The sequence below is a fragment of the Belonocnema kinseyi genome, chromosome 6, assembly GCF_010883055.1.
Source record: "Belonocnema kinseyi isolate 2016_QV_RU_SX_M_011 chromosome 6, B_treatae_v1, whole genome shotgun sequence".
Taxonomy (NCBI): domain Eukaryota; kingdom Metazoa; phylum Arthropoda; class Insecta; order Hymenoptera; family Cynipidae; genus Belonocnema; species Belonocnema kinseyi.
In genome coordinates this window covers 33,342,104-33,353,240 of record NC_046662.1, presented here as the reverse complement: position 1 = coordinate 33,353,240, position 11,137 = coordinate 33,342,104, and the positions used below count along the sequence as shown (strand labels likewise).

The 11,137-nt window shown below is 28.2% G+C and overlaps 1 protein-coding gene across 9 annotated transcripts in view; it reads right to left on the bottom strand.

The window, feature by feature from the left end:
• Nucleotides 1-11,137, bottom strand: part of LOC117174174 (bromodomain adjacent to zinc finger domain protein 2B-like) — a 228,757-nt gene that overhangs the window by 75,433 nt on the left and 142,187 nt on the right. For all 9 annotated transcript variants that reach the window (XM_033363008.1, XM_033363013.1, XM_033363009.1 and 6 more), the window contains exons 5-6: nt 3,255-3,482; nt 1,918-2,109 (exon numbers count right to left, since the gene is read on the bottom strand). In XM_033363008.1, the coding sequence (XP_033218899.1) occupies nt 1,918-2,109; nt 3,255-3,482 (420 nt within the window). The remainder of the gene's footprint in view (nt 1-1,917; nt 2,110-3,254; nt 3,483-11,137) is intronic.

Below are 11,137 nucleotides of genomic sequence, written 5' to 3'. Positions count from 1 at the left end.
TTCCCTAAAGATGAGTTACCTACGAATTTCTCCAACTTTTTTCCATCAACTTTGTAAAATGTTTATTATGATAAATTTTATTTGAAAATTGACAATATTTCAGCAAACTGACTCATTTTTTAGAGAATTCTGATAACTTTCAACCTATGCAAGAGAAAAAAATGTTAACTCTTATATAATTAACATTAAAAGAACTGGAAGAAGTTGCCGTGCGATTTTATATTTTTTTATTTGCAAAAACATTACCAGCAATACTATTTTCCTTTTTAAATCATGGAAAACTATTTTTTTTTCAGACTCTCAGGCCTCGGACTCACTTTAGAGATAAAAAATAGTGTAAATAGTGTTACAAATTTAGAAAATAGTGTATTAAATAGAATCATACAAATTTTCAAGTAATAAAAAAGAACTTCAACGTTTATTTAAAATGTAATTCTTTAGTCTATACACTTCTCATTCTTTTCCTTAAATTCGAACTGAATTTGTAGGACCTAATAACATAATCCAACTATATTCGGTTCAAAGTTCATTCCTTTCGGTCGAAAAGTCTACTATTCAATTTTTGGTGAAGAAATCACATTTTTTTTGTTAACAATTTTATCATCTGGTTCAAAATTGAAATATTTGATTGAAAAAATCAATGATGTTGTTTAAAAGTAATACTTTTTGGTTAGAAATTCAACTATTTTGTGAAAAATTCTTCTTCTTGGTTTGAAACTGTTGAAAATTTAGAAATTTAGACCTTTTTTGTTGAACATTCAACTGTTTTGTACAAAATTCATCGTTTCGGCCCAAAAATTGAACCATTTAGCAGAAAATTTATGTACTTTGTTCAAAATTCGTCTTTTTTTAATGGAAAATTATTTTTTTATTTGTTTTAAATTAAGGATTTTGTTGAAAATTCACAGTGTTAGCGAAATCCAATTTTTTATTCTTTTAATTATATTAGGCAATTAAAATAATTATAGCAAATCCTAATGACATTATTAAATAATTTATATAATTAAATATTTTCATTTTTAACATCTTCTGTTTTATTTCTGTTTTATTTAAAATAAGAATCTTTTTCTGTTAAAATATCGACTATAACATTTTTCTTTGAAAATTAATCTTTTTAGGTTAGAAATCTAACTCTTTAGTGGAAATTTGTACTAATTTCTTAAAAGTTAATTTTTTTGATTGAAGATTCATAATTTAGTTGAAAATTCGTATTTTTAATACAAATGATTTTTTAAAATTGAAAATTCATCTATTTTGTTAAAAATTTAACTAATTGCTTTACAACTGAATTTTTTTGTTGAAAAATCATAATCTCGGGTTGAAAATTCAACTTTAAAAAAATATAAAAGTCGTCTTTTTGGCTTCAAAACTCTACAATTTAGTACAAAATTGAACCATTTGGTACAAACGACTCTATTTTTTTTTTAGAAAATTCGTTTTTTTTTAGTGAAAATTAAATCTAAAATTACATCCATTGTTCAAACTATTAGGTTTAAACTTTCGTCTTTTTTATAGAAAATTAATCTTCTATATTAAAAATTAAACTATTCGGTTAAAATGTATGCATTGTGTTGAGAATTCATTTTTTCCAGTACAAAATTAATCTTCTTGGACTAACCTCACATCCATTTTTTAAACTATTTATTTGAAAATTTATAATAATTTCCTGGAAATTCATCTTTTGGTGAAAACTTAAATTTTTTTGGGTTCAAACGCAACTCTGATTCTCAATTGAACACTAAAAAAAAAGATAAATGAAAAGTGAATGTTGCTATAGAAGAAAAAGATTTTTGATCCAAAATAAAATTCCCGGGTTTTTCCCGAATAAATAAAATTACCGATTTTTTCCAAATTCTTCGTCTCCTAGACACCCTGAAAATAAAAAAATAACAATAAAATTTGTTTGGGAATACTTACACTTACTAGACTTATGAGAGGAAAGGGACGGTGGATTAAGTAAAGAAGCGGGGTAAGGAGGTAGAAGGCTTTCGGCCCCAGGTGGAAAACCCGGAAGTCCTGCGGCTGCGGCTCCTTGTAACCTCGCAAGGTAGTCCTGCGCAGCTAGGTGCGAAGCCATTGTCCACCAAGCTGCGCTCGCAGGATTAATACCTAGGGGGGAAAAAACAATTCATTAAAATTTAATTAAAAGTCTAATTTGACAATTTTATTCCATAACTTCTAGCTTTACTTCGCAACTTTCATTACCACTTGACAAACAGTCACGAATTATTCCTCCAGTTCTGTCCACTTTTCAAAATGGTTGATAAAAACAGAGTAACTTCAGTTACAAAAGAAGATCAAAATAAATTTTATTCTAAATATAATTTCCATAGGAGACAAATAAGAAATGGTTTGAAACAACTGAAGACTGATAATCAGACTTTTTAAAAATTGTTTTTAACGAAGGAAATTTCATTCACGAAAAAAAGTTTGATTTCAAGGCCTTCAAAATTTAAAATCTCAAATACAATCATTGGAAATTCTAAAATTTGGAAAAGTACTAGAAATTCTATTGGTATTTATAACTTATTTGCAGAGATCTGTAAATTGTGCGTTGCAACATTACTTTTTTAAAAAGTTTTTATACAAATCTTTAAAATAGAAAATTTTTTGATTGAGAACTTCAAAATTAAATGTCAGAATTCAGCATCAAAAACAGAAATGTTTCAAATCGAGCAATTTTCAACTTCAAGAAATAGAGTAATTTCAGATAGAGGGATTTAAAATTAAATTAAAGTTTAATAGGTACTAAAAGATTCAAAATGTCACTATTTGCTATTCAAAAACGTTTAATACTGTACACTTTTAAACTAGAAGTCTAAAATTGAACCATTTTAGATTTTAATTCAAGCTACCTAATTCAAAAAATTCAGAATGTATGATTGAACCATTAAAAATGAAATGATAAAAATAAGTTAATTTTCAATTCAAATCTTAAAAAAAATTTTAATCTGAAATATAAAGCAAACAAAATTTTTTTAATCCTTCGATATTTATCGAAATTCGTTATAATCTTATTGATTTTTTACATTTCTTTGAAATCCTATGAAACTTTTTTAAATCCGGCATCGCTAACAAAAAGTTTTAATAGTGGCGTGTGTCCGAAATAAGTAACTAATTGAAACTTGTGACAATTTGACTCGCATTAATTGAAATGGAGAGTGTGCTCTCGAGTCAAAACTGAAGGCGAGAGAAAGGTATAGCAATGGAAATAGGTGTTAGCGTCAAATGTCGAAAAAATATAGGTAAATTACCTAGGCTCGCAGCTTGACTGGCAGCCACACTTAGGGTTCCAAGACTGCTGTGAGAATAAGGAGGTGGTGGAGGCGCAGATGCCGGTGTATGACCACCGAAACCAGGACCGGTACCACCTCGTCCCAAAATGGCGTAAGCAGAGGGCAAATGATGCGCCCCCAGGCCATATCCACCGGGCATTCCTCCAAAGAGTGATGACGCTGTAGTGTCGCCTCTTGGCCAATACGCTGCAAAACAAAAATAATAATGACGATATTAGTCAATTATTACTAATAAAATAAGTTCGTTTAAATATTAAGAGGGTTGCTATAAAAATTTCAATCACAAGATTCCCTGACTTTCCCTGATAAATCCTTCACCAATTTTTCATTTTCTCGGACCTACGCTATCATCAATAATGATAATGGAAAAAAAGGTTTTTGTTTCTAACTGGAAAATAGGTTGACGTTTCACGAAAATAGGGGAAATAATTCCATTATGTAACATTAGTGTATAGGTACCATAAGATTTCATGTCGAAATATATTGAATTTTCAACAACAAAAAAATAATAATAATTTTCAATCCAGAAAAATGAGTTTCCAACCTAATCCTATTAAACTTAACCAAAAACCGTTGCATTCTTAATTAAACGAATTTTCAATCGAAAAGGACTATTTTTTATAATAAAAAAAGAATTTTGAAGTAAATAGTTTAATTTGTGACCAAAAAAGATATCTTTCGAAAAAATACTTGAATTTTCAAGGTATCAACATATTTTTCGAGCAAATAGTTTAATTTTCAAATAAAAAGGATAAATTATGAGCCAAAAATGATATACTTCAATTTTTAATTACAGAACTTTTAGCCAAGTAAATTTAATTAAAAAAAAAAGAATTCTAACGAAAAATGGAAGAGCTAAAATTTCAATCAAAAATATTTAATTTGAAAAAAAGTTTAATTCCTTCAAAAAAAGAAGAATTTTAGACATATAAGCTGATTTTTTAACAAGAAAATATTTGTCTATCCCGAGGTCTCTCCAAAAAGAAAACAAACAAAAAACAAATATTGAACCAAATTATTGAGTTTTCTAATAAAAACGATTCACATTTATGTAAAAATTAACAGAGTAGATTAAATTTAAATCAAGTAATTGAATTTTCTCAAAAAAAGATGAATTCTCAAAAAATTTAATTGTGTTTTAAAAACCAAAAGCGATCAATTTTCAACTAATAATGGAATAATTAATTTCACAACTGAAAACTTGATTCTTTAACAAAAAACGAATTTTCAACAACAGTTAAATTTTCAACCAAATATATGAATCCTTAACTAATAAAATAAGTTTTGTTTTAATAATCAAACAATACGAATTTTCTATAAATGACCTGAAATGACAACATGAATGAAATTTTTAACTAAAAATCATCAATTTTGAACAAAAAATAAATATTTAAATTTTTCATTGAAAAGAAAAGTTCAAACATAAATTTTGTCTAACACTTACATTTTTAAACAACAAAATTAATTTTTAACGAAGTAATTCAGCTTTCAACCAAGTAGTTTAACTGTTAACGAAGAAATACGAATTCTCAATGTAAAATTTAATAGATACATTTTGAACAAATAAAATAAATGTTTAAACAAATAGTTGCATTTTCAACTGAAAAATATCGATTTTCAATCAAAGTTTAATAGTTAAAATTTCTGTTAAAAAAAAAGTAAAAAAGAAATAGGCTATTCAACAAACCATTTAAATCTTTAACCAATAAAATTAAGATTTAATACAGCTCAACTTAGTTTCAACTTTCAACCAAGTAGCTGAATTTTGCAACAAAAAAGAAGGCTTTAAAAACAAAACAGTTAAATTTTCAACCGAAGAGATGATTTTTTTTAACCAAAATGATGAATATTTAACAATAGCAAAATAACTTTATAATAAAGGAAATAATTTTTCAAAAACGTAGTTGAATTTTCAATAAAAAAAAAAGGAATTTTCTACAAAAGAAAATATTTCTAGCGAAAAAGATGATTTTTCCAACAAAAAAAAGAAGAATTTTTAAAACAAGAATTGAATTTTTCACCAAGACATTTTTTCAGTCAAACGAGAAAAAAGTTAACTAAATGAATTTAGTAGAGGAATTTCTTACTAAAAACTATGAATTTTCAGTACAAGTGGAATGGTTCAGTTTTCAGTGAAGAAAAATAATTGTAAAAAAAATCTGAAGAAAGTAGATAAATTTTCAATCAATACAATAAATTATAAAGTAGGCGACAAAGTAGTTTAACCAATTAAAAGAGATACATTCTGAACAAAAACGATGATAGTAGACTTTTCACTTGAAAAGAAGGAACTATCAACGAAAAATAGTTGGATTTTCTTATTAGGTTTCATCATTTCAGTTTTCATTACGGCGAAAATCCGAGAAAATAGGAAAGTTTCTTGAAAGCAGGGGAAGAAAGAGGAATTGTTAAAAAAAAAGTGACAAGTGTGTGAAATATGGACAACTGTCATCCAGAATTTTATAAGCTTCATCTTCAGTTTATTAAAAATTTCCTGACTCCTTCAGGGTTTTCCTAAGATTCCCATGACATGTCCTGTTCAGTTTTTTAAATTCCTTGATCGGTAGCAACCCTTAATTAATTTAATTACACTTGGAATCCGATTTAAGTATATCCCATTAAAGTCGTTCCAAAAATTGATGCCTCGGTGGTTTCAAGATGAGAGGAGCTACGGGCCGAAAGGGAAGATCTGCTCAGTCAAGCGTGAAAAACAGAAGGAGGGCCGTCATGTTTCCAAATCCAACAGAAATCGTTCACGCGGCCCTGACTTTTTACGTTCTTAGCGAGCGAATGTTGTGTTAGATTTAAGTGGAGGGTATTTAGGACCATGATCGAAACCGCACTTAAATGGGATTTCCACTGTAATAGGTAACTTCAAATATGAAATGAGGTAATGCAGAATGAAAGTTTTGAAGAAGTGAGAGCAAGCTTAACTTGAATTATTTCTGAGAGTTGGGATTTCTCTGGGTAATTTATAAAGAGGCCAAGGACTTCGAAACCATTGAACTTTTGACTGTTTCTCGAAAACTGAAGGTGACCTCCTGACCCCTTGAACTCTACTGTCAGTTATACGATTCCGGAAAACATTAAACTTGCTCGACTTTGTGAGCTTCCAAGCAGTGTTAGATGCTCAACGAAGCTCTATATTGAAGGCACGAAAATCGATGTACATATGAACATGTGAACATATGTAGAGAATAGAGTATATAGAGAAAGGAAAAACAACAGACAAATAGGAACGTAGATATGCATCGATCCATCCCAGAAGATTCATAAGAGTTGCACCAACACGAAGCAGAGGGTGCATAAAATCATTTTTTCCTAATAAGGATGACCCTCTCTATAAAAGTATTAAAATCACTTCAAGCCGAAATGCTACTAAAACAGGGGAAATATGGTGATTTTATTACGAAAATAGGGCAATGATAGGAGAAAATATTTTAAAACAAATAAAATTAATGCAAGTATACATGTAAATAGACATGAATTACAAATAGTTGAATTTTCAACTAAGAAAGATCAATAATTGAAAATTATTTTCAAACTAAAATGAAATAGTTAAATTTTCAACAAAATAGTTAAATATTGAACCAAGAGATTACTTTTTAACAAAGTAGATCAAGTATCAACTAAGTATTTGAATTATCAATAAAAAAATGAATTCTCAACCAAAAATGTAAGAGTTGAATTTTGAACCAAAAAATATGAATTTTATACTAAAATGTTAATTTTTAACAAAAAATCATTACTTTTAAAGAAAAAAGTTAATTTTCAGTTAAACAGCTCAATCTTGTAGACAAAGTTTGCAAACAAAAAAGATGACTTTTTTATTAAATTGTTAAATTTTTATCTGAATTGTTAAATTTTCAAGTCAAACAGACGAATTTTTTTACACAAAAATTTAATTTTCAACCGAAAAATTGCATTTTCAACAGAAAAGTTAATTTTTAACCAAATAGTTGAATTTTAAACCAAAAATATAAATTAAAAAAAAGTTTATTTCAAACGAAATCGTTTAATGTTCAACCACATGATCGAGTTTTGAAACCAAAAAGATTAAATTTTAACCAAAAACAGTTGAATTCTCAACCTAATTGTTGAATATTCAAGTCAAAGAGAAATTGTTTACAAATTGGTTAAAATATCAACATGAAAATGTGTATTTTCAACAAACAAGTTCATTTTAAACCAAGAAAGATGGATTTTCAATCAAAGAAGATGGATTTTCAACAACAAAAAATTGAATGTTCTGCCATAAAAGATGAATATTGAATGAAAAAGAATGAATTTTCTACCAAAAAAGATTGACTGTTCAACAAAATAGTTGCTTTTTAAATGAATAATTAAATTTCAACCAAAAGATGAATTCTTTACCAAAAATATAATAGAAGACTTTTTTCAACTTTTTTGTTAAAAATTCTTCGTTTTTATTTGAAAATGCATCTCTACCTGTAGAAAATTTAATCTTTTTCGTTCAAAATGCATCTGTTTGTTTCAAAATTTATCTGTGTTGGTTAAAAATTTGTCTTTTTTGTTCGAATTAGACTGTTTTTGATTGCAAAGTTTTTTCGGATGAAATACTACCTAAAATTACTACTTTCATTGAGAATTCATCATCTTAGTTGAAACTTCATCTCTTTCGTTAAAAATTGAATTATTTTCTTGCATTTTTGGTTGTTGTTGTTGAATTAACAAAAATTTGAAACTGTTTTAAAATTATATTATTCCTTTTATAAAGGATAATATATGTTAAAAATGTTACAATATTAAAATTATTGTCTTTGAATATTAATGCGTAGAGAAAATAAAAAATTGGTCAAGGAAAAATCAGGGAAAATTAAGGAAATTTTGAAAATGAGTGTATGAAATTGGAGAAACTGAATTTTTGAAATAGATAGTAGGTTCTCGTTTCTCCCTGAAGTGATACATAGTTCTGAAAATGAATACTATAGGATCACACGCGATGTTAGGCCTGAACTCTAATCGATTCTATTATACTAGTCGATTTATTACACTTCTTCATATCAACAATATCTATTTGGAAAGGTTCATATTTTTTTAATTAAAATTTCTTATCGCATTAATAGATCTTATTGACCCATATTTGAATCTTTGAATCTTACCAATCGTTCCAAATAAGATAAGGGTTCATAAATGCAGACTTCACACTATTTCCCCTATTACCCTCTTTACCCCTTTAATAACCGATTCCTCCTTTTTCCCTCTTAACCTGAAACTTCCTCCTGCTCAATCCATAAAATGCATTTTTTACCAAAGAAGATTACTTCGGAACAAAATAATCTAATTTTCAACCAAACGGTTCAATTATAGTTACAACCAAATAGTAGTTGGATTTTATATAAAAAAGACAAATTTTCAACGAAACTTGTTTAAAAAACTTAAGTATTCAACAAAGAAGTGAAATTTCAACCAAGATGCATTTTCTACCAAAAAAGATTACTTTTCTATCATAAAAAAGGAATTTTTAATCCAAAAAGATGATTTTTTAAATCAAAGATTAAATTCTCGATCAAAAGAGATAAATTATTATTAAATAGTTGAATTTTTAACAAAATAATTCAATTTTCAAGCACACAGTCGAATTTGCAACCAAAAAGAATAAACTCTCAACCTAAAATTGTTGGGATTCTATTATTAGGTGCTACTAATGCAATTTGGATTTAAGAAAAAAACGGTGAAGGTGGATGTTGCTTGGAAGCACAAGGAAAGAGAGGAATTATTTTCAAAGGCGGGAAAAAAGAGAATATGAGAAAGAGTGTGAAAGACTAATTGAACATGAAATTAATTGATTTTTAAACTTTTCGTCTTACAAATGTATTGATATAGAATTTCAATTTAGAAAATTCCATTGTAATTAAAATTTAAAAAAGGCGATTAGCCGCATTTTTCTTCAAAAAGTTGCAAAAAGTTGCAAAAAGTCGCAACAGTCCGAGGCCTGAACTTTATAAACTAGATATTTTCAAATTTACAGTGTTTTAAATCTAAATGTTATTTGTACACATCTAAATTTAATGAATTTATTTCAAATTTAAAGTATTAAAAGTAGAAATTTTCTTTAATTTAAATCGTTAAAATTATGTTCCCATTTAGTGTTTTTTGTTTAATAAAATAAAATTTTTCTGATTCAAAGAAAAAAATAACAGTAAAGTACAATAAATACGAGACAAGTGAGAAAAAATAGGATTTTGTTTTACTAGAAATAAAAATACAACTCATAATTTAAATTTATGGGAAGTTGACTATTGACTAACTGAAAATTTCAACGGAAAAAAGAAAGTAGCTGTTTAAACAAATTTTGTGTTTCAATTTTTGAAAAAAATCAAAATAGCTTTCCCAGCATTTTTTACTCTTTCTTCGTTTTCTCGACGTTTTAGAAAGAGTGAAAAAACTTGACAAACTGGAATAAGAAAAACATTAAAGTTTAAAAAATTGCAAAAAGTATTAAGTATAAAGCTTTAAATATAAATAAATTATCATTCGTCGAAAAAATCGCCGAGTCCGAGCCCTGAATAATTGAAAATACCCACTGTTTCCAGCGACCCAGTGATGGCCACTCTCCTCTAATTAAGAAATCCAACAATACACATTATTTAAGACACTATAAAAAAATGGGGTCTTTTTAAATAATTGCAATATCTTTAAATGAAAATAAATTACTCGAGTGGTTGTTCAAGAGAGTGATAAATTTATAGGTATGAGCACACTCTAATTGAGGAATTATGAGAGGCTTCCTTTCACTTGGCTTTCTCCAGAAACTTGTGATGGGTCTTGTTTTTCTGTACTGTGAGGAAAGATGCGTGTGAAAAAAAACAACAAAAAACACGTAGGCAGATGTAGAAATGTGTTGCACAATGTACATTGGGATCGAAGGCGTTCGTTCAGTTCTTGAGTAGGGAAAATGGCTGTTATTAAATCGATCGCTGTTCTAGTCTAGCGAGTGAGGGTTGTTGGAGTTGGGCCAGGGGCTTGAACTGAACTGAACAGAGTTTACGATGAAAAGGGGCTGAGATTTACGAGAAATTCTCGATTGCTTTTGCTTTAGCTTTAGCTGCATGCGACAAACCAGAGCTTTGCACGTCCTACTCTCAGAGAAAAAACTTCACTTCAAGAAGACTCAAGAAGAAATTCAATTGGACGTGCAGAAAAAACGAATGTTCGTTCATTTTTATAAGAACATGATGTGATTCTAATCACAATCAGAAAACAATCTTCTTGAACCAAAAGAACTGTTTTCTTGGATATATATGAAAATGTTGAATCAAACCCATTTTTATTGATTCAACAAAATATTTGGTAGATGCAACATTTTTTGTTGAATCAACCAAATGCTCCGTCTACAAAAATATTTGGTTATAACAACTAAGATCTTTGAAACAATGCCCCGACGATTCCAGGTGTTTTCCAGATACACTCAAAAAAGAAATCTTCTTAAACCGAAAGAACTGTTTTCTTAGACATACATGAAAATTTGGTTAGACCAAACAAGTTTTGATTGATTCAAGAGAATATTTGCTTGACCCAACACAATGTTTTTGTTGAGTCCTTGTAAATACCTGAATATTTCAAAATAGTACTATTTATATATAAGGTTCAATAACTGTATTTTCATTTGTTAAAGTGACTTTATTAAAGAAGTACCTTTGCGTACTTTTGTAACATATACGACACACATGATGACTTTGTCAAGCTCTTCACATGGGGTGCTTGCCAAAGTGATTAATCAGCGAAATGGATCACAGCAGTGTTGCGGAAGAAACGTTCTTTTAAAAGAAAGAATACGAGAATTCCAGAATAGCCAAACCCAAGGGATTTCGCACAAT